This window comes from Phalacrocorax aristotelis, chromosome 11 (genome assembly GCF_949628215.1).
Source record: "Phalacrocorax aristotelis chromosome 11, bGulAri2.1, whole genome shotgun sequence".
Taxonomy (NCBI): domain Eukaryota; kingdom Metazoa; phylum Chordata; class Aves; order Suliformes; family Phalacrocoracidae; genus Phalacrocorax; species Phalacrocorax aristotelis.
The window spans coordinates 22,958,049-22,981,364 of record NC_134286.1 but is presented as its reverse complement, the minus strand read 5'-3'; the positions used below and the strand labels follow the sequence as shown (position 1 = coordinate 22,981,364).

The 23,316-nt window shown below is 41.3% G+C and overlaps 1 protein-coding gene and 1 long non-coding RNA gene across 2 annotated transcripts in view; one reads left to right on the top strand and one right to left on the bottom strand.

The window, feature by feature from the left end:
- LOC142063024 (uncharacterized) overlaps positions 1 to 3,033 on the top strand; it is a 13,324-nt gene extending 10,291 nt beyond the window's left edge. The window contains exon 3 of the long non-coding RNA XR_012662612.1: positions 778 to 3,033. This is a non-coding gene — a long non-coding RNA (uncharacterized LOC142063024). The remainder of the gene's footprint in view (positions 1 to 777) is intronic.
- C11H8orf48 (chromosome 11 C8orf48 homolog) overlaps positions 1 to 23,316 on the bottom strand; it is a 27,891-nt gene extending 4,575 nt beyond the window's left edge. Inside the window, 7 exon segments of the mRNA XM_075106301.1 lie at positions 7,263 to 7,347; positions 8,485 to 8,637; positions 11,100 to 11,332; positions 18,066 to 18,188; positions 20,480 to 20,540; positions 20,542 to 20,739; positions 23,111 to 23,316. Of these exon segments, the coding sequence (XP_074962402.1) occupies positions 7,263 to 7,347; positions 8,485 to 8,637; positions 11,100 to 11,332; positions 18,066 to 18,188; positions 20,480 to 20,540; positions 20,542 to 20,730 (844 nt within the window). The 5' untranslated portion in view covers positions 20,731 to 20,739; positions 23,111 to 23,316.

Sequence of the window (23,316 nt, the reverse complement as noted above, 5' to 3'; positions counted from 1 at the left end):
CTTTTTGTCCTAAACTACAGTAAAATCCAGCTTTTAAACTTTCTTTAAAATCAGCATTTATTTTTGACTACGTGAACATATTGTTCCAAACTGGCAAGAACTGCTCATTTACATCTTTCAACATCAACAGAATGCTAATCTATAGTAAACAGTCCTTATTACAAACAAGAACGTGCTGTTAATTAGTAAGAGAGACCCTCAGTTCTCTGCTAGCCTGAGTGGGATGAACCACAGATTTCTATAAAGAGGATGAATTACGGTCGCATCCTATCAAACAGAGCATCTCCGAACAAACAGTTATGCCGCAAGACCTCTGAAAACTAATTTTGGCCTCAAAGCATTAGGGAGTAGGGTGGAGGGGGTTTAGAACAATCTGTTATTTGAAATAAATAGCTCTGAAAGTGCTCACAGCTCCTCAAAGTAAAATATCCTGGGGCCAAACCCTACTGTCCTGAGTGGAAGCAGAAATCAGTAAGAGCAGACCGGCCTTGTTCCTCATCAGATTTAACTCGAAGATGAGATTTGGAACAGGGGAGGGAAGGGGGAGGGCAGCCCAGCTCTTCACCTTGCCCAGCCCAGCTTTTCACTTCAGAGCTGCTCAGAGAAGTCTATTTTTCAGAATTCGTCGCACACAGCCTGTATCAAAGCCAAATGACCAAAATGTATTTCATAATTCTGGTAGAATTTCAAAGAGTAGGGTTTTTAAATTCGAGATTACAGCTTGCTGCCTCCAGGGGAGCTCACCTCTTAAATAATCCTGTGTCATTTTTCACCCAGGTCATTTTGCCAGATTCCAGATTTGCAATCAGTGAGGACATCTCCTAAACTCCAGCATAACGAGGAGAAAAGGCCCAAATCAAAATCCTCTCCAGACAAGCCAAGTCTGAGAGCAAGTATCAAAGAAGCGGGGAAAATAAAAACCCTTCGCTAACATGAGAGCTCCTGTTTTGTAGCTGATTTTGTTAATGCCTGTGACGTTAGCAAAACCAAGCCTAGCCCTCCGTTAAAAAAATATGCCTTTGACTTCACCCTCTTTTGGGAATATTCGGGGGAAGAAAAAAAAAACCTCTCACTGAACAAATTCATAAGATATAAACTACACTTGTTGCAGTGCTTGTTTTGCTTCTAAGCCTGAGGATAAGCCCTGCCATCACAACGTTACTGGAAAATTGATTCGATTTTCTTCAATTATCCGTTCAAGAAAACAAAGAATCACAAACTGGCAGTCAGCTCGGCAGCTTTCCCCCGGCCCTTGCTAAAGAAGACAAGAGCGCACACACGTTTCTGACTCACACCACCTCAGATATAGATGACCTGTGCTCTAAGCTTTGTGACACACGCAGTTATTCCTGTGCTCCCTGGCTTCATAAACAAACAAAGCGTCGGGGCCTCATCTATGCCTGCAGAACCCGAGGAGAAAACTCCCTCACGGATGACACAGGTGACAAGGGAAGCGTAGTCCTTGCTTCTGCCGAAATTTTGACTGAGTGAGAACAGCTACTGAATCCCAATGAGGCCCAAGTTCAAAGAAGTTCCTGTGCCCGCACTTTTGGCCTCGACAGACTATGAAAACTTTGCTAAGCTAAACACAACGAGAGACGCTGAAACTGAGCAGCTGGAGGGGTCCCTCTCATCCACTATTGCACTGATAGTAGTGCTGATTATTATTTTCTCTTTGATAATGACATCCCTATTAACCTACTGTTTTCACAAGTGGAAACTGAGGGGTAAAAAACTGCAGAAAGCACAAGAGGAGTATCAGAAAGACCATGAAAAGAGCATTTTTCAAAGCACGCCTGGACTTGTTTCATAAAAAAAGGATCCACCACGAAATACTCCTGCATTACCTGGAAATGAAATTAATAAAAGAATGGCAACTATGAAATTTCCAAGCAAATATATCCTTGTTTTATCTCGTTTATAAGAGTTGTTAGCAGTTTGGAGATTTCCTACAGCTTTATTATACATATATATATATATTTATAAATTTAGTCTTATTTGTGCAAAGTAAAACCAACGCAATCATGTATTTTTAATCTCTACTGTATTACTAAAACAGTACATTTAAATCTGTCGCTCGCCCTCTTTCAAAAATCCACTGGCCCGTGGAAGGCAAAAGGTCAGGTTTTGATGAACGCAAACCAACACAGCTGATAAAACTCAGCGGAGCTGTGTTGGCTTGCACTGATCTCATCATCCGGCTGAAGATTTCGAAATCCAACTGGAGTCTGAAGTGAATCTGATTCACAGATACTCAGCAGTAGCAGCCTGGTCCTGAAAGCCTGTAGCCGAAGACTTCTTCACGTTGGCAGCCACAGCTCCACGCAGAAAGTGTGCGGGACCGGGCCCTAAATTTGTTAGCGGGTGGTAAGTCGGTATTTCTTCCACGAGAGCTTCAGGGCCGAGAGGTGCTAGTGGCATTCCAACCATAAGGGGATTAAGGGCACCCAGCGTTACGGAACCTAACTGACCATGGAAAGAGCAAGCCTGACGCACTTTTTAAACTAGGCTTGTAATTATTTTTAAACCAACCATACAATGGTGTGTTTCTATTTTCATAGCCTGTAATATTATGTCACAGAAAAGTGACAGCTCTATTGTGAGTAGCATAAGTAATATTTTCTAACCAAGTGATGGATGTAATATTAATACACGTACTTGTTTTAAAAAGTAGAAAACATGTAAAATTACAAATAAAACCCCTGCTCAAGTATATAGCTTGCTTGCAACTACCATTAATGCTGTATGTATTTTTAAACAAGCTATAATACTGTGATGATGCTGTAAACTTACTTCTGTAGGCAAAAAATGTTCTATTTAAAAATGTCAAGATGAAGGATGTAAATGTTCTTAAAGCGCTATCAACTAAAAACATGAATTTGCACAGAATATTCTAAAGGATTCTGTTACATGCTACAGATATATTTTACAAATGTATTTATGGATCATACACGCTAGTCTATGTGAGAACAAACAGTACTATTTTATTACAAAATAAATGAATAAATAAGCAGTGAATATCCATGCCCAGAAGCTGGAAAATGTTTTTGGTTCTTCCTAAGGTACTCTGAACAATTCTATAGGTAATTTGAACGACAGAGGACCTAGTACCTTACTGACAGAAGGTATACACTCCCCCTCATCTCCCCGCCTCCCCCCACACAGATCATGCTGCTGTCAGTGCAGGCAGAGATCTTCAGAATCAGTTGTGGAGGAAAAAGGAAGAGCTAGCTAGTTGCGTAAAACCAAGACAAATATTCATAATATTAATATATATTCACAAAATTAAAAAATCATTTTTAAACACGGTGGCATTTGGAATACAACTCTGTTGCAGGCAGTAGAATTTGCACATAGTGTCTAGGTTAGCTCTTATTGAGTAGAGACAATAAAAAAGTCATTCTCTGAAAATCATACTGAATGGTAATAAAATTACAATTTGAAGAATGCAAGTGTATTTCAAAATGCTTTAAAAATACATAGCTGGAAGCACTCCGGCTCTTGCTGGAGTCTGTATGTGCGATTTGGAATAGCTGCACTAAAAGCTACCACTCAGGTTTTTACTGAGGAAGAATCTGGGCGCTGCGTCAGCTAACAATTTCACAGGGGACCACGATCCGTTCCAGAAGCAAAACCTTGTCCTCAGCGCCACCAGTTTGAAATTCTGTCAAGCTCCCAATACGAATAAATGGGTTCAGCTGCTCTTTTAGGAAGCTGATCAAACTGACTATGGTAAAAACACCAAAGTAACTGGCTGTTGCCACACAACACAACCATGACCGGGAGATGGATTTATGAAAAGCCAACGGCCCAAAGGTGGCCTGAAGCATTTCAGTGTTTAGTATAGCTTCAGAGAAAAGATTCAAGATTAATGGAAGGACAACTGGACTGGTGGGACCAGCTCCCACCTGGTTCTAGGCGACCTTGCTCAAGCAGGGGGTTGGACAAGACATCCAGAGGTCCCTTCCAACCTCCCCCATTCCGTGATTACATATTGCACAAGTAGCTGGAAATCAGCGTTCAAACATGTTTATCTTTGTTCCCAGTTCACGTCCCGGCAAGTTACTTGCACTAAAACTTTATTCCCATTCAAACACGTGCTAGTAGCCTGTGGTGAATGAGACGGAAGTTCATCCTACAGGAGAAACAAATATGAAGTCCCAGGGCCCAACAGACAGCTAGAAACAAGACTAAAGAATGACTGAGCCTGGAAGGCAGGTTTATTCTTTTTAATAAAGAAAGCCAGGGCAAATGAAAGTGGAAATTAAATCCCTGCAGTCCACAGGAAACTGATTTCAATGATAATTTGAAGAATATTGTTTTATCCAAAGGGTCAGTTATAAAGTAAAATATCACTAAATTGGTTATCAGCATACACATAATATGAAATCATATATACAGAAAACCCTTCTGTATTTGTAGAAGATTCAGAGCAATAAACTCTACAACATCACCAATCATTCAGAAGATTAAATAACGCAACTATGCGTAGCATGAAGGCCAGAAAGCAAAAGCTCTGAAGTACTTTTAATAGGCAGATTGATTTGTTTCAGTACTACAGCTGCTTACCATATGAATCACCCTTGATCCACCTCACTCCTTTTATGCCCCAGCAAGCACAAACAAGGGAACAGATGAATAAATACTTCTTGATCAGAGTTTGAGTGTTTCTTTGGATCAAAAGAAAAATCTACTGCTGAGGAAGGAAGGGAGGGGGAGCTCCTGTGAGGGGAAAAAGGAAGAGACATGATCTACGTTTTTTCTCTCTACGTCCTCCATGACAGAATTTTTGGATCTCTAGTCTCAAACACCGCAGGATTACAAAATAAATTATTTAGAGACTTAAATCATCCGTTCCATTGTACATCCCTAATAGCTGCTACAAGAAAGCAGAAGACAAACACTCAGACCTCAGAGTCATTCTTGATAAAAAACAGAAAGAACTACAGCGAGCAGTAGGCAAACGCATGCAACAGACATAAGCAAAATACGCTTTGATTTTTCAGAGGAGCTATCTGGATTGTCTTTGTAATATTTATGCAAACAAACAAGAACCGTGCAGCCACTGTGCAAGTACGAATACTATTTTACAGACAACCACTGTCAGATGCCTAACCCAAATAGCTCATAATTCAGTGTATTTACATAAAGGCTTGACGAGGTGCAAAGAAATACTGCAGTATTTCTAGAGAGGATCTATGTTCTGAAAGCAAAAATATCAAAATGTCTTCTTTTACTTATAAAAATAATCAATCTACATTTAGAGTCCTGGGACTCGCTTGCTATGTTTTTCGAAAGGGCTGAAAGCTGTGTCAGTGGCAATAACAAAGTCACGTTTTCAAAGGATTCAATTCCTGATCACCACTTCTACATCCGACAGCCCTTGTGAGACTTCACCTGGAATAACGGGCGTCCTTTGCCTAGTGTTAAGCAGATTGTGAGAGACTTTGAAAGGCTCGAGAGAAACAGGGAGTGTAGTCCAAAGCAAATGAGGAACAGAGATGGAGTATCTAAAAAGGGTTGGAAGATTGGAAGGTAGGAGATTTAAGGGATTTAAACATTTCTAAGGATTAGAGAGTAATGGGAAGAAACAAGCAGCAGTTTATTCATTATATAGGTAACTATGTAACATGCAGTGACAATTCCAAAGTTAAAGCCCAGCTTAGGGGAGTACTTTCTGTTATAATATAAAATATATAACAAGACTATTAAACCTGCTGTTTAAAAGAAACCAGAATAAACTGCCAATGAAGCAGAGACGACAAGTAGCTTTGAACAACTTAGGGCTGGCGTTATATTTTCCCTTGGGGCTTGACCTACTTGGGATCAGCTGCCAGTGAAATCATTCAAGGTAGGTTTTTAAGCACCAAAAGGCAGATATTCACTAGCACAAGTGGGCCTATCTACATTTGCACCCTAGCATTTCTTTTCAGGTTTTCCATTGATTTGTGGGAAGTGAAAACAAGAGGCTAATCAGCCCTCAAGCACTCTTACAAACAATATATGGCATACAAAATAACTACATGGGCATAAAGTACAAAACCAACTTCAGCTATACATATTCTTGTCCCAAAAAGGGAAAATAAAATGCAACAGTAAGATTTAATCCTATTTGCTTTGTAAAAAAAAAACTTCAGTAAGAGTTCATAGATAAGGATATTCCTTCAAGATTTCCCCAGCCTTCAGAGATCTCAGTGCACAGAAGCCGGGAAACTGGAGACTGATGAGAGTCGGTAACTTCATGACTCGCACGAGTCCAACGGCCACAGGTCGCTGCACAAGCAATGCAACGAGCTCTTGCTGTCGGCAATGGTCAGAAAGGTGGGCTGCGTTTGTGCCCGCAGATCGGCATACATCCTCTGAGGCTACAATGAGGATGATTTCAGTGTCTAGCCCACCGAGATCCCCAGCATAAAGTCATTTCAGTTGGCCATGCCCTGAATACCAGTCTTTCACCCAGATGCATTCTTTGTAAGCTAGTGACTTTGCCATCTTGACAAAAATCACAGAAAACTACAAGGAATTCCAAAGTATATTCAAAAAACAGTCAAAAATATTATTTGGCATCTTATTCCAATTGTAATCTATGTTGTTTTTTTCTCTTCCTAGACACCTATCCTATATAGGTTCTATGATTAATTTATTATCATTTCTTGCCCTGTTGGCATCCTCAGTCTTGCTGATTAATTTCTGTTACAGTCTCATTAATTCAGTTCTATAAATACCCCATTTCATTTTACTCCTTTCCATAGTTACTTTGCAACCTTCCTTCCCTCCTCCACCTGGGGCTCTCGCTTTCAATTTAACATGAGACAGCGGGCAAAGATTGAGCTGAAATCCAGTAATTACACCTCCCTGTCCCGAAAAACTGAATCATTTATATTTCTTATGGATGGAAGCAGCGGCGAGCTGCTCTGAAATCCCACAAGCAATCCCACAAAAAACAATGCTTATTACTTGTCAGATTAATAATAGAAAGTATTGGCTTCCATAATTTGAAAAATGTATATAGTCGGATTACAATATATTACAATATTTGCATTTAGGAAGAATAAAGAGTTGAATCATAACCCAGAGGCCAGCATGCCAGGCATATCTGGTTCCACCTGCAGGAATATTAAACCACCACCCAATTCATCACTGGCAAAACAGGTTACATCCACTGTAGTTGGCATTCAGTGCATGACTGCCCACAGAAGACTCTCCTAGTTCTTTATGTCCTTGAGTTACGTTTACTACTCTCAGGCCTTACATTTGCTGACCTTTCAGCCTTTGCCATAAGCTCCTGGGATCCTCTGAAGGTTTGGGACAGCTTCTGAGTGCTTCTCCTATAAGCGTAAGCACATCCTGAAATAAAAAGGAAACATGAAAATTACTTGGGTTTGTATTCCTGCCATTTCGCATGTCCTGTATCACAGGCCTACCACTGGCAGCTACACCCAGTCCTTCAAAAGCAACTAAGTAGGCAGCATCCATCAGCACAGTTTTGCTGGATTTTTAAAGCATCCAGTTTAAAAACTTTCTTGAACATGCTGGCCAGTGATCTGCCCCATAACGCAGGTTTCTTCCCTAAGGAGGGAAAGGAAAAAGCAGCTGGTCTTTTCAGGGAAGCTGGGAGTAAAACAAGAGAAAGTGAAACCTCACTTGAGACTGAAGTTCTCAACGCTTAGGTATGGGGTGAATGAGAGTCAAAAATCAAGAGACTGGCATTATTATTAGGTAAAAGCAGAATGTGTGGTACAGCGCACCAGTCCCCACCCTGCTCACAGTCAGAGAAAGAGAGATCTCGGGGCTTCAGAGAGCACCACTTATTCATTGCTCAGAAACGGCCTGCTTTCAATCTGACCCCCTTTCAAGAAGCAAGAGAAGAGTTCTTCCTTTAGGAAGATCATACCGAGGAACAGCCACAGAAGCCCAAGGAATTCTGAAAGTTTCAGCTTACACTGCCTACCATCTATCCCAGAGGTATCTCCTAACAACAAAACTCAAATCTTTGTGACAGCAGACACAGACAGAAGACAGCTCTTCCAAGAAGCAACCTCAGTGCATCTGAGAGACCTTAGCCTCCCTAACATGTTGCAGTGTTGTATTTTGAGACCCCTACGCCAAACGATGAGTAAGGAAGACTAGTATGGGCATAGTTACCTACGACCACATCATTTTGTTATTCACCATTTGGTCTTGGACAGCCCATGAGAAAACAAACTGTGGAGAGATAATCAAGATGTACCCAAAGCAATTCTAGGACGTGCTGGGGAAGACCTTCAGCTTCTACAAATCAGACAAGCTCAAATGGCTTGATCGGTTTGTTAGTCCCAAGCATTTTGTTAGTGCTATGGAGCCAAATTCTGTTTTGACTTGCATTGCGCTCAGTTCAATCTGATCTCACTGCCATAAATCAGAGGGGAAAGCTGGCTTATGGATTCTTCAGTTACAGTATGTATAAAATGCACCACAACTTTTTTTTCAACTACATTTCCTTACTCTAGAGTAAATCTGTTCTTCCAGTTTCTCTTGGATTAAAGAGCTTTCCATTAGAGTCTTCTTTTGTCTCAGAAAGGTGATCTTGGCTAGCTCTGCTTTCTTCTTCTGACACTCAGGGCACACTGAAGATTCGTGGATTTGAGCTTCTGTCACCTGAAAGACAAGACTTTGATGCAATGAGCAATGTCTGTCCTACCTAGATGGGCACACCATCAAAAACAAACAATAAAAATGCAGATATAGATCCTGCCTGAAGACAAAAATTTGCTTTTGAAGGCAACTGTAAATGATTTAATAATCTTTGTCACGATGTCATCTTGATGAGCCTGTCAATGTTTTCACACTAAATATATTTGCTTTTCCCCTTCCATCACTGATAACTCAGTTTTCATTAGAATTATCTCCTTGTATCTCAGAACCACGGCACTGATCTGTAATATACTATTTCTTCCTGTAACAGGCAAAGTTTCTCTGATGCTTGAGGTTGCATGGACATTACTGACTTCTTCCACAGAAACTGTAACGGTCAAAAAAACCCACAAACGAAGTCATGTGATTGCCGAGCAACACACCGGTGACCTGCCAAGGCCAACTGCAAGGATACAGCTATACTGGCAAAACATTTGTTTTAATTAGTGTAACTCCCTTGCCCCCGGGTGGACGCTCAGTACAAATTACAGTTTTGCCTATGCAAATCTATAAATATTTTGCTAGCGTTAAGTATGTTTAGAGCACCACCAGCCGTTAGCTACTTCTGCCTAATGAGTACCTGGCGTTCCAGGACAACAGTCTGTGCATGCTAACCAGCCTTCCACGACAGCAAATACACTAACTCCTGAAAGCTCAGTTAAGTTAAATTAACATGTTTTCCTCTGCGTTTCAAATATTTGATCATCACAACTCAGTAGCAGCAATTGTTAATCAGCAATGATTCCACCATATGTAACTGTCTTGTCTCTCATGAGGCTATAGGAACAGCAGTGCTCCTGCGCCAACAGTATATGTAAGGCCTTAAACACCAACCATAGAGGTTACGATTATCTTTACAAATTCTAAGAGGTAAATAAACTCTGAAGCAATTAGTTCAAATATCTATATGCAGCTCTGAGCCAGAACGCAAACAAAATTGCACAGTCTCCTTTGTAAGATAAGTAGTGCTACTTATTAATTTCTTTGTTAGTTTATCCACCGTGAAATCTTAAGCATGTTTAATAGCATTGCACAAATCCCAGTATTTGTGAAATGATGAAATATCAATAATTTCATCTGATTTAATTCACACATGTTCCATCTGGTTACATAAACACAAAAAGTTGCTACAAAAGCAGTAGAACCAATCCTAGGAAGTCATGTCTCAAGCCTCTCTGTCTTCTTCCTTGATTTCTTCTCCTCTGCATAAAAATGTTATTACATGGAGGTAAAGACAGAAGCTAACAGACATAGCGGTCAAAGTTACTCTTCTCAGAAAACATATTACCACACTAAGACAAATAAAGAGGCAGTAAGAATTCTACGAAGTTGGGATGGTGGGTTGGTTAACACTAATACAATAAAAGAATGCAGATTGCTGAAATTTCAAAACACCTTGAACAAACAGGAAGCCTGAAATCATCATCCCACCAGAACTGGCTATAAAAGTATCGCTCCCTCCTCACCTGGCACAGGCTTTGCAGAGGAATGTTATTTATCCCTTTTACTATGCTGTTTGGTAATAAATTAAAGCCAGCAAATGTGATAGAGATAAAACAAGATAAATAACTCATTACTATTCAAAGCTTGTTTTTTGGTTTATCAGAAACACTCTTCCAGATACAGATATTCTGGGCCAGTTCCATACAAAGGATAGACATTTGCCAGGGCCCAGATTTACGAGTAAAGGCACCTGTAGGCAGCGGTCACTATTCAAATTCACACAACCACACACTCAAATCCATCTGCAAGCACAAAGCCAGAACGCAAGTATCAAAGGCTGAAAAAAATACCAGCCTTGAGACTCTTGTGGAGCTGAAGGGAGGAGCTGTGTCAGAACGCCTGTCCTACACTGGGAAAAAACCCGCTGGGCTGGTGAAAAACAACAGCACTTTGAGTTGTTTAAAGATGCTACAGATGCTTCTTCATAAAGGAACTGATGCCACCAAGATTCTACTGCACATGCTTTAATTCTTAACATTGCCTAACTGGGAGTGGGGGGGAGGTTTTGCCTTTGGAATACTTGTAATACTGGAGCCACAAAGCCTCCACAATCAAATGATATGCAGAATACTTCTACAAATAACAGTTGCAAATGTAACCAGAAAACAAGGCTTTTTTCTTCAGTTGACCCAGGTCTTATTGTGGACTGCAACTGAGCCTCATTCAATCACAGAAATCACTATTATACCACCAGACAATATTTTACAATGATTCGGTTATTTACTAGTAACAGTTCTGCAGCAGTGTCTAACAAAAAGATGAGAAAGGTAAGTCTTGAGATACCAAGCAAAAGCCTCTTTCAGCAGCCTAAGCGTGGCATCAGTGAGGTCCGCCTGATTTGATCCTTACATTATGGCTTTTTTTCCCAGTGGTGTAGGCAAAAATCTAATTCTAAATCTAAATTATTTTCTTCCTTGCAGTACCTGTTTAACAGCCTCTCTGATATTTTTCAGGCGGATTCTGTTCATTAGGCCATCAGGAACAACGCAGTTCAAGTCCCTTGTCCCCGGTTTCGTTGCTGTGGATCCATGCTGCAGCTTGCTTGACTTGCCACCATTTGCCTGCTTAGAGATCAGCTGCTGACGCATCTTGCTTATCTGAACGGTGCAAAAAGACCGGAGAGCATCCAGTTCTCCATCTAATAATTCAGTCATTTCTGTCGGGCATAAATCAACAAGACAAAAGTGTCAATTACTGCATCAGGGAAAGAAGAATTACTGGTCTCCTATCTGTGCGACCTCGTATTATCTATTTAATAAAAAGCCAAACCCAGTGCAGGCCTAGAGGCAACGACTATAACAGCAGCAGTGCAGAATTTAAATAAAAATCTGGATGACAACTGTAGGAACTTGCACACTAAATGTCTCTATCGATAAGTCTCCAAAGAAGGGAGGCGATAAGACCCCTAAAGAATTAGACTACTTAATGATACAGCACAAGTATATTAGGAAACCAAGTACTTCAATATTATGACGTTAAACAAACTGAGTTTCAGTGACTGCCTCATACAGATTTAACTTATTCCTGCCCGAAACCGCTACTTGCTAAACCAAAATGAATTAACGTTTAACGAGAGCTACTCATCTAGTAACTAAGGAGAAATTCATAAGACACTGAAAAATTAGCAGCAGTATCTATTGAGTAACTCTGGAAAACACCTCAAATATATTCTACAGCCTATAGCTAGGCTTTTTTTTTTTTTTTTGAGGAAAGGCAATTATATTAGAAAATACTTTCCACTAAAGCTTCAACGATAATTTCCTAAATTCTTTATACAACCTTGTTTAAACAATACCTTTCACTCTTTCATCTTCTCTTATCCTTCCCAGTGGCATGTAATCATAAATAAATACTGAGACTACACTCCAGACGGGCAGGTAAGGATGGATTTACAGCTGCACTCACTGCTTAGGGGGAGATTGTCCACAGGCTTAAACACAGCCAATTAATAGACTAGTGAGCCTGAGTAATTGTGTTTCATGCGCATCAAAGTATAACGATGCTGCGTACTACTACATGGCCTTAAGAGATACCACTGTTTTCAACTATTTAAACAGGAGAGTACCTCTCTCCATTTATTACACAGATTTTGTTTTTATGCAACTACTGAAGCACAACTCAACACTTTAATCTGTGTAATTAAAGGAGCAATGAGGAGAGGACAAAACATTACAGTAAGCATTACTACAAGTCTTGCAAATACCTTTGCCTATAGCTGATGCTAACACAGCGTTCCCTTCTCAGGACTCCGCTCTGACAGCCAAAACCAGTCAGACAACTAATAATGACTACACAGGTAAGGTATGGTCCCTTCGTTTTAACTCAAAGTATTCAGAAACAAATTATACATCGCCTAGCTGGAAAGTATGATTATACCATTTAAACAAGCCCTCCATATTGTCTGTTTCACTCGTTTTCAGTGATTAAATTCGGTTTTACTTCTAGACAGGCACTGCAAATTTCACTGCATACTTCAGGGTGCCTGTCTGACAGCTAGTGCATTGGCATCCAGTCCCGTGGGGTACCTTGGTGTAGCCACAACACAAATCCTTTAAACACTGAACATGGATGTAAAATTTGGCCTAAATATGCTGCAATGAATTTAGTCTCAAGTACCCAAAATACAGCTGTGGAATTTTGCGAGGAAGCAGAGCATCTCTTCAGAAAAGCAGTCAGTCCGTATCAAGGATATGAGGATCTATAGCTAAGACTAAGCAAAGCAGGAATGAGTGAGCTTTGCTTTATGGACAACAAGGAGAAGATGTGAAGTGCAACCACCACAGTTCAGAATCAATCATCGTAAAGGAATTTATTCCTCCTTAGAAGATATGTATCAAATTGACTAAAGACAAAGACAAAACGATACTTTATAGACAGATGAATAAGAATTAACAATACTTCAAAATACAATTTAACAAAAAATTTTTTCTTGGGTAGGGTCATAAACATTTGAGTGGAAACCACCATTTCAGTCATCAGGTCATTTTCCTTATAGGTGCAATGCAGAATCCTTGCAGAACAGCGTAAATCGTGTGCCACTGCTGGGTTTAAATCGCCCTAATAAAATAGTGGCGTATTCACTTATGCTGCACATGGAATGAATTAAAAGATTTAAAAGTTACTATTGTGGGGAAAAAAAAACCCTAGAACAAAGCATTTACATATTTTGAGTACTCAAACATAGAAGTAAAACTCATGGGCTCTGCTGAACACTTGTGACAATTTAATACCAGCCTAATTAATTCACTTAAGCTTCTCCTGACAAATAGAAGTGCATTTTAATTAAGAATTGGTTTCTAACAGTGCATTAACTGTGTGCTGCCATATACCCATCCATTTGCTCATTTGCACCTACAGACATCAGAAGAATCACTAGCAAAGGGAACAGCAATTTTTAAAACTGACTGCACAACCGATTTCAAAAAGTCACTTGTTTAATATTAATTCATGTCTACCAGTAAATAAGCTCAGAAAGAAGAAAAATTATCAAGGATCAAGGACTATAATTTTTACTAAAACAAGAACAAAAAATGATGAGAAAAGCCAGCACACAGTTAAATTCTGAAAAGTCAGTCTTTTAACTGCACAATGATTAGTTACACTTCAGATTTTCTTCCAGGCACGCGAGGTTCGCCTGTCCTTCAGCTGAAAGGACCGAGCTGCGTACAACAAGAGGGACTATGCACTTGCTTTGGCGGTTGGTTTCATTTCACATGTCTTTCACATATTCCCTCCTTTCCATCTTTGAACCAGACATGCTCGAATGCTCAATCTCCATTTGCGGTGGCAGACTTAAATGTCACTGCCTGCCTGTCTACAGAGATCCCTGCCAGTGCCAATTACTGTTCCACAGTACTTTTTGCTGATGCTTGGCTGCCCCGAATCCTACATTCCCACACCCTCTTTGTTGGAGGGGAATAAGGCAAGAACAAGGGACAAGAAGAGCCAAACCAGACACCGGAACAGACGGGAGGTCAGAGCCACGTATCATACAGCAGTAAGGTCACGAAGCACAGCACGGTTCGAAAGTAAAGCACAACAAACCGGACCAAGAAGCTGCTCTGATTACAGAAGCGCTCGGTGTGCACCAATGGAGATAAGCTCATCTCCATGTCCATAGTCTAAACCCTGCTTGTGGTTATAACTAAGTGACCTACGCAGAATTTGCTTTCTGTACACAAATGCATCTTTAAGTATGACATTTTAAAATCTATTAGTAGAGGGAGAAAATGAAAATCTTTATTGAATTTCCTTTTCCTTTGACATCCAATGTGGATTTAATAGGAAAACAGGCGCTTTGTTGCTATTATGCTCTACTAATACACTATTTTAAGAAGAAAAATTGTAAAACGGTAAAGGAGAGAGAATTGTAAAAGGCAGTAACCGATAACTGCTCTTCAGGAAGATTTTAACTCCGCATCTCAAGATAACATCTTCATAATTATCCAAATTGCATTTGTACGATTGAGTGCAGCAGTTCCAATAAATACGCTGAGAGCCCGATCCGCAAACAGAGCGCTTGGAAGATTTGCGCAGGTAACACAGAACTGATACAAACAGTCTGAAATAGCAGGCTATTTATTACAAATAGGTATTTAAAGCAAGTAAAGTTCCTCCAGCATGGTGAAGGATACCCCCAGTTTCCACCAACGTCAGTGAGATGAGACAACGGTAAGAACCTTGCAGAATCCATTCCTTTCAGAAGAAACTCATTCTTTCCCAGTTCCACAAAGGCATTCATGAACTCAATGACCTTTCTTTACAAGCAGGTGTTTTCCATTTAGACATCGCTGGTTGGAATTTCCCCATCTAGCATATGTTAATACTATTTTACTACAGAATCAGAAGAGGAGTCTGGAATCTCAGGGCCTAGCTGGGTCTGTAGGCATCCCACACCCTCTGCATGTTACCAAGCAGTAAGCTTTGGTGCTGAAAAGCTCAGGAATAGGAAAGAGAGCCAGCATAGACTACTGGATTCCCGCTCCCTTCTCTGAACAGAGCAGTAGGATGTTTTCTCACTTCTTATAAATAGAATATTAGTACTTTTAATAAATACTTTTAATAAGCTACTACTACTACTATTTGGTAAGTCAATAATTAAATGCTTGGACATAAAGTGAATATAAACTAGATTTACTCAGAAATACAAGCGGGAAAAAAAATCTGATGCAGAAAAAGAAGCACTTATACTTCCCTTGGTGCACACGTGTCTACGTGCACGTGCCAGCGCCCTTTACCTTAACAGCACAAACTGCAGGTATTTGCCTGTATCTACACCGGCCTTTTTTACTTCTAGATTTCCCATCGTTGACACCACCATCGTAACAACAACGGCTAAACTGGTAATATTGACTGAGCTGTATTTCAGCCACAAAACTGCCTGGTGCTGCTTGAACAGTCCTATGCCTCTAAATAACGTGCATTAACAACTAAAGCTCTCTCCCTTGTGCCAGCAACAGTGCAGTGGTAACACTGCAGAAGCAGAAATGAGCAAAACGTTTAATGCAGACACGTTACAAAGGTGAGAGCAAACTTCTGAATACAGGACAAGTCAGAGCGTTAAAAAGCCCCACTTGAACTTTCGGATACATCGAAGCTGAAGAAATGCAGTTCCCTGCAGTAAATTTTAAAGATGACCAATGGTCTTTGGAACAATCTACATGGAACTGGGACGTGAAGTCATTGTGTGATGCGTTTGCCTAAGAGCAGCTAGCTGCTACACTACTGGGGTAGAGGGCCAGAGAAGAGGAAGACAGAAAGACAGCTATGACTGTGACAAAAATTTCTCACTGCTCCTGAGGCCAGCATCTTGGTTTTGATTCTTTCAGCCCACAAAGGAAAATATGAAAAATAAGAATCACATTCTAGGGCATTCCAATATGCAAACCAGGATTTACACACACACGCTTAACCCTATCAGTAGTAAGACAATAAAAAGAATTTTTGTTTTATTACCTGAAGACAAATTCAGAAGTACCACATGTGCTCAGTGCATGCATCATTCCTTTTGCTGAATTTACTGAGGAGATTAACTCTGCAGCGATCTAGTTCTAGGTGAGCTCACCTCCTATTGTATTTAAAAAAAAATATCTCCAAGTCGATAAAATAATAAGAGGCTTGGGGGCTACCAGTAAGGAATTATTAAGTCAAAAAGAAGCAGGCATATAGAGATGTCAGTATGCAAAAGTTGTTGTGCTTATTTTGTTTATATGTTAATATTTTGCAATAAAAAAAATGTAACACGTGGCTAAGTACAACTGATGCTGATGAATTTGGGGATAACTTGTCAATCACAGGACAGTGTACTGTGTCTGCATGGAAGAAGCAGAAGTACAAACCTTACTTTGTGCTCTTCATACTGGTTAACGGTCGGAAGTGCTGTAACGATGTACCTGAAAAGCACCCCGCTGCTAAGATGACAAGCAATGGGACAGGCAGACAGAAGACAACGCATCACTTCATACATCTCCACACGCTAACAAACAGAACTTGCTACTCAAGACCGAGTGACCACTCTGACTCCACTCGCCCATCAAAGCCCGTAAAGCAAAGGCAAAGTGTTCCCTCGTGCAGAACTAAAAAAGCTGAAGCTGATTAAGAGGACAGAATCTTCCCAAGTGTAACTTTTCAGGGAAAGCTCTGTAGAGATGGAAAACTTCCTCAACCTTATCCTGTTGTTTACCATTCATTCAGTGAATCTGAACTCATCAGGTCCTTTTCAATTTCTCAATGAATCACATGGTCCCAATATTCTGATGTATTTTAAGACGACTACCTCAGAGGAGCTCGCCGCGAGAAGCCTCGCTACTATAGACAAGATGATCTACATTAACTCTCTTCTCACTTGACTATGTGGCAGTCTTGGAAAACCAGTAATAGAAAGATAAATGCTGAAGATGAGTCAGGAACTCGTAACATTGACTCACTACTGTTGTGAATGAGCTATAACAATTAAGAATAGCCTTAAAATGATCTTAGGTCGTGTTTTCCTCGATATATATGGATGGTTTGAGGATGCTTGTACGCAAATGCAACACCATGAGGTACCTAAGCAGGAGGATCTCCGTGGTTGAAGTCTTATAAGTGACCTACAAAACTTCTGAGTTTGTTCACTTCTCATGTACAGACTGAGGAAGATTCCCCTTCCACTTCAATTTTTTTTTTTTTGCTCAACTACAGCTTTCTTGCTCTTTTTTAAATTAAAAATAGTATCTCTGACCCACTTCTTAGAAAGACTTAAGCAGGACTTGCTTCCCACCATCTGCTCTCACAGTTGCTTGCATAACTGGTACGCGCAAACAGCATCCTTCCTCCCTCCCTTCCCCTCTCCTCCTCCTTACACTACACCATTGTGTTGGTTAAAGCTGCTCCATTGTTCTTGCCAAAATTGGTGCCCTGCTGCCTCCCTCAGCTTGGGAAAGGAACTAAAACACGGCAAACAAGTAATTCAGTAATTAACACATCTGATTAACAGCGGGAAAACACTTCATGCAATAAATTCTGAAGTCGTGTTTGCTTTGGAGGGAAGAACCCCACATTCCTCGTACCTGTACAGCTGGAGAGAAATAGAGACAAACTAAACAGTCCAGTAAATTTAACTGCAATCCTCCAAATTTTAAAACGCCCATACATTTTTTTAATGTATTTATCCTGGTCTTGTAATAATGCATCACTAGGATAATGTCACTATCTCAGGAGCATCAAAGCCATGTGTTATGGGAGACAAACTGCTTTCTGAGAAAGTATAAAAGAGAAACTTCTTAATTACCTGACTAATTACCTGGCTTAACTTCAACAGCTTGGATATAAAATTTAAGCCTTTTTAAAAGTTTACATCCCCTTTGAAAAGAAACAAGAATTATAATGCCTTCTAAAGTTCCTGAACTCACCAGCATGAGTTTTGATGACAGATTTATCTTGCTTAATGCCAGCTTCTTTGTTTTTTAGACCAATCCATTTTCCCACGACATCTCTTTCTATAGCTGCAGAATCTGCTACTTCAGACGGTTCATCTGCAACAGAAAAAGGTAGGTTTGAACATACATTGTAAAGAAAGCAGGACTGCAGAAACACAAAGTGGGAGGCAAATAATCCTCCACTCGAATGTGACAGTTCTCCCTGTTCAGGTAAAAGAAACCCCAGGCAAAAGGACTATTACAGATGATATCACTGATTTCAGGGTGAAATGCTGAGCAAGCTTCTGTCCCACAAAGTATCTCACACTGCTCATTTCTAATCACCCCACCGAAATACAATACAGGATACACTGCGAAAAACAGTGACTACTGCTTAGAGCTTGTGGCCACATTCCATTTTATCTGTAACACTAACTTAACCTCAACCCACCTCCTCCCTCATTCAGTCCATCGCTTATTTTCAGCCCTGAATAGGCTCCTCATTTGTGGCAGTACAAGCACTCTTGGGAGCTCTAGTGAACTGTCTCAAGGTATTGATCCGAGTGAAAAATAGTGTGGGGCAGGGAAATGAGAAAAATCTATTCTCCAGCTTGTTCCAGCACAACTCCAGTTCTGCAGAAACTGAGGAAGCAGCAAAGATGTGAAGGCGCATAGCTGGGAAAAGACAAAAGACACACAGGTCTGGAAAGTCACTGCCACTGACAGGAAGACGCACGTGGCGTGGTCCCGGTTCAGAATACTGAGCGCTCTCAGGAAGCACCCAATTTCCTACTCCGTTTTCAGGGTACTAAGAGCAAATCCTGTGGGCTTATACAAGGAAATAATGTGTCCCTACGGGGACACCAGCACGATGGGTTTTCTACAGCTTTTATTATTTATATGTGCTGTTCTCGATGAGATATATACAGCAGAAACCAACAGTTTCCCAAAATATTTTTCTATGAATTATTCCCTAGTTTCTGGTTTAGCTGGTGGTATTTAGAAGACTCTATAATGTTATGAAACATTAAGCCTGTAGGTTAAAAAGTGGTAACACTTATTAAAAAAAACCTCTACACACAGAGAAAGGATTCCTCCTAGAACGTACTCCTTGATGCCAGAAATAAGGACTTCAATGGTTAGACATGGAATAATTTTTAAAAAACCTGTTATATCACCAGCAAAAAAAAAAGGTTTATTAAAACCTATCATTTGTAAAAACCAAAACCTTTAAGCAAAACTGATGAATCTATTAGATGCCATTCAATTATATAAATGTAGCATGAATAAGACACCAAGGCAATGATCATCTCATTCAGATTCTTGAAGCCTACTCGAAAAAAGTAGGTACGAGATACCTACTGATATCCAATGCTATATTCTGTGCTACAGTAAACAGGGTTTACATTTACGTACATACACCTGACAACAAATTTTGCACTGCGTCATTGGGATTTCATGCCTAAACAGTATTTAAAGAGGATTCCTAATGATAATGGTGTTGGTTATTACCGCAGAGTAGAAGAAAAAAAACAAAAAACCCAAAAGCAACCTACAGTAAAATGTTGGATAGATGAGGGACAGGAGGACCGTCTCTACTGGACTTGTCTACAGTAGGAAAAGAAACAACTTGCCAATTTTAAAGTATAGACAAGATTAATTATATATTGGTATATGCCACTTGATGAAGTTGAACTGAGTAGAATCAGATTACAAGAGTAAGAGCTGATAGAGATCAAAATGTATCTTAAGTCTACACTACTTTTAAAAATATATTACAGGTGGTGTAGCTAACCTTTAAAGCTAGAGTGTTTCTGCACGCTGACAAGCTCACAAACTAAAAAGAGATTTAAAAAACAATATTCATCTCTTCAAGTATTCACAATACTTACCAGACCAAACTTGGAGAAAAGGAGAATGTAGAAGGATGACAGAGAAACCCCCAGAGACAGAAGAAAGCCTAACAGGACATGAAGGCAGTTAGCTTATGTCCTGCTCCCTGCTTCTCTAGCGCTCATCTCATGTGCCTCTAAGGTACTATTTAGCCCTCTTCAATATTTCACTTTCCCTGTGCCCTTAGAAAGGTTATTTTACAGCCCAGCTACCTTTCATACATGGTAACTCCGTCAAGGTACCTTGCAGAATTATTTTTTTTTTTTTAACATGCTGACAGAATTTCAGCATCACAAGGAAGGGTTCCCACAGCCAAACCGTACCCTTCTCCATGCAGCTGTCAGCCAATCCTGAGAGCACAACTCACAGATGTAGTCGGCACACTGCGGTTCTGCGCTTTGCACAGCAGGAACACTGTAAGCAACGTTTACATTTTTATTTCTGCTGATTCAAGTTTCCATTGCAGTGATTTAAAGCTGGAAAGACAGGTCTCAAGCACGGTAAGCCCTGCATACCAGCATGATTTTGGCCTGACAACCACAACATGCTTTCCAACGTATCTCACGCAGCAGACCACTCTTAAATCCTCTGTGGAACAACACAATTCGGACGGTTCGCCCTCTCACTACCAGCAGGCTTCCTCCTCCTCACTGCAGAGCTCAAAGGTATCTTCTGAATAGTCCAAACCAGAGCTTCGGTAACTCCGGCTCAGTTCCATCCACGACTTCTCACAGTTATCAGAGCTATCTGCTGAGGCAGTCGCCATGGTGCAGCACTGCAAATAAAAACAAAGGCATACAACAGGTTGGATTATATGGGAAATACGACTGGGTTACTTACAGCAATGGGGGACATATGGAGCAATATCACAGCTCAGCTCACACCCAATTCAGCCACCACAATGGGTGGATGAAATAACTACTTAATCAGTGCACTGGATCAAGGCAACGCCCTTCAAAGCACTGCTGCTGATCAAAGTAGCATATCATTAAGATCCACTGGGTAAGCACACAATAACAATTATCACTGAACATCAGCAATAAGTTCTGAGCCGCGTTCCTTTCAAATTTGTACTGAATTACAGTAACACTTGCATAAAATAATTCACGAAAAATTAATTTTTAAAATGGTATTTTTTTGCCTTCAGATTATTAAGCCTCTCACTACACAGAAATGCAAAACCTCCTTGTTCTGCTTAGATTTTGTCTAGAAAATTAAGAAGAAAACATAACAAGCATCAGCCAGCTGATGCTCTCAGATGAGGAGTCATGCTCCCAGTGTGAAAGAAATAAAAATTCTCCAGATTCAAGCTCCAGGAACAAAACAGACCTCAGACAGTAACCTATCACGTAATGGATTTATTTTAAAGCACTGTTCTTATTTATTTAACATTTTTTTATTAGAATGATGTGATACTCCTTCCTTCCTTTGAATTTAGGACCCAAATAACTTTGTCCTAAATAATTTTGCTCCCATTTCTTCCCTACTCTCATAAAGTCAGGAGAGTGCATGTATGGGCAACATCCCTCCGCAAAGATGCTTGCAGCAGTCACGACCCCTTCATCACAAAATGGGAACCCCAACGTGGTAACAGTAGGTGGACAAAGGCACTTGCTGTCATGCCTGAAATTCAGGTATGCCACCGTACTTGGGGTTTAGGCAACCTCGCCTTAAAGGTGCTGACTTTGGCCATTTCCCTACTGAATACGCTACGCTGCCTGCTTTACAGGCCACATTACCACCACCGTCTTTCTGTGCACTCTGTGAAGACCCTGTGCCCCTAAAACAAATTCACGACTTCCTTCCCAAGGCTAGACTCCTAAAACCAATCTGCAGTGCCAAATTTCTAGATCCAAAGGTTTTGTTTTAACATGGCCCCAAAGATTAAAGAATGGTTCTGATCTAAGCTTTTTAAATATTAATAAAAACTAAGTAATTCTTTTGTTCATTACACCACCGATTCAGGCCAGAGGTAGGTTATTAAAACCAAGTCTACTGGAGCAATACAATAAGAAACGCAAACAGAGAGCCAGTTAGTTCTCCTGTCCACAGCTGACCCAAGAAGTTGCAGCTGCACAAGCAGCACTTGGATGGTTAAGGAGGGAGAAGATGAATTTCATCAAGTAACACAACTGGTTGACCTAGAAATGCTTCATAATATCAGATATGACTGATACTAGCTAATTTTCACAGTGAAAATAGGTATTTGTGACGAATAAATAACTCAGAAGCCACAAGTATACTTATAAAGGGCAAATAAAACATATTTACAGACAACTTTGAAGTTGCATCTGCAATCATAGAGTTTTTATTCCTCACAGGGCTGAGGTAATACCAGCCTTAATAGGTTGGCAGAAAGCAAGCGTAGTGCTTCAGCGAGGGCTCTGCAAAAGAGAAGTCACAGAACTGCCTGAACTCCTTCTGTAAGAATTGCGTTGCCTGACACGCTGTGACAAAACCTTCACTCGCCATGAGAGGAGGTGGCTGCGATGCAGCGACGCTGGAAATGGGAAGCGGGTTGGAAGAAAACCCGAGCGAGAGAAGCTCCGTCCTCTCAGTAGGCAAAAACACGACTGCAACACGCCAGGCTCATGCAAAACCTCCGCTTCCACCAAGTAAAGCCGATTAAGAAACTGTTCTCCATGCGCTTTCTAGCTAAAGCCCAAAGGCGACAGAGGTGGGGTGTTCTTTTGTTTGTGGGTTGTTGGTGGGTTTTTTAAAATGTTGCCACCCTGCATTTCCAGGCTGAAACCAGGAATTTTTCAAAACTCTTTAACATATACTTTAACTGACAAAATTCCTTTTTAGAAATCCTGACACGAAGCGGCTGCTTGGGCTACCTTTCACCGCCCTGCTACCGCCCTCAGGCCTTCCTGCAAACCTCGGAAGCTCGACCCCAGGGCCGCGCCCGTCCGTGTCCCCCACCCCCAGCACAGTCACTCGCTCAGCTGTGACCGACAGTTTCGCTCGCACGGCGAGTGACTTGTCGCACAGAAGGGCCCCCGACCCGTCCCTGCCCTCCTCCGGCTCCCTGCTGGCCCCGAGCCCCCGCGGACCCCCGCCGCCTTCCCTTCCCCTCGGGCAAGGGCGGGCTCTCAGGGGCGCCCTCCTCCTCTCACACCGCCGCCAGCGCGGGGGCTCCTTACCCCGGCCCCCCGGCAGCCTCACACACCGACCCCGCTCCAGCACCGCAAGGCGCCCCGGGGCGTTGCGCCACCAGCCGCGGCAGCAGGGCGGGAAGGACCGGCGCCGAAGGGACCGGGCCGGCAGGCCCGGGGGGGTCACCCTCGCAGCGCTCCCCGCCGCTCCGGGGGGCTGCCGAGGGGAGAGGAGCGGGGCGGAGCGGGGCGGG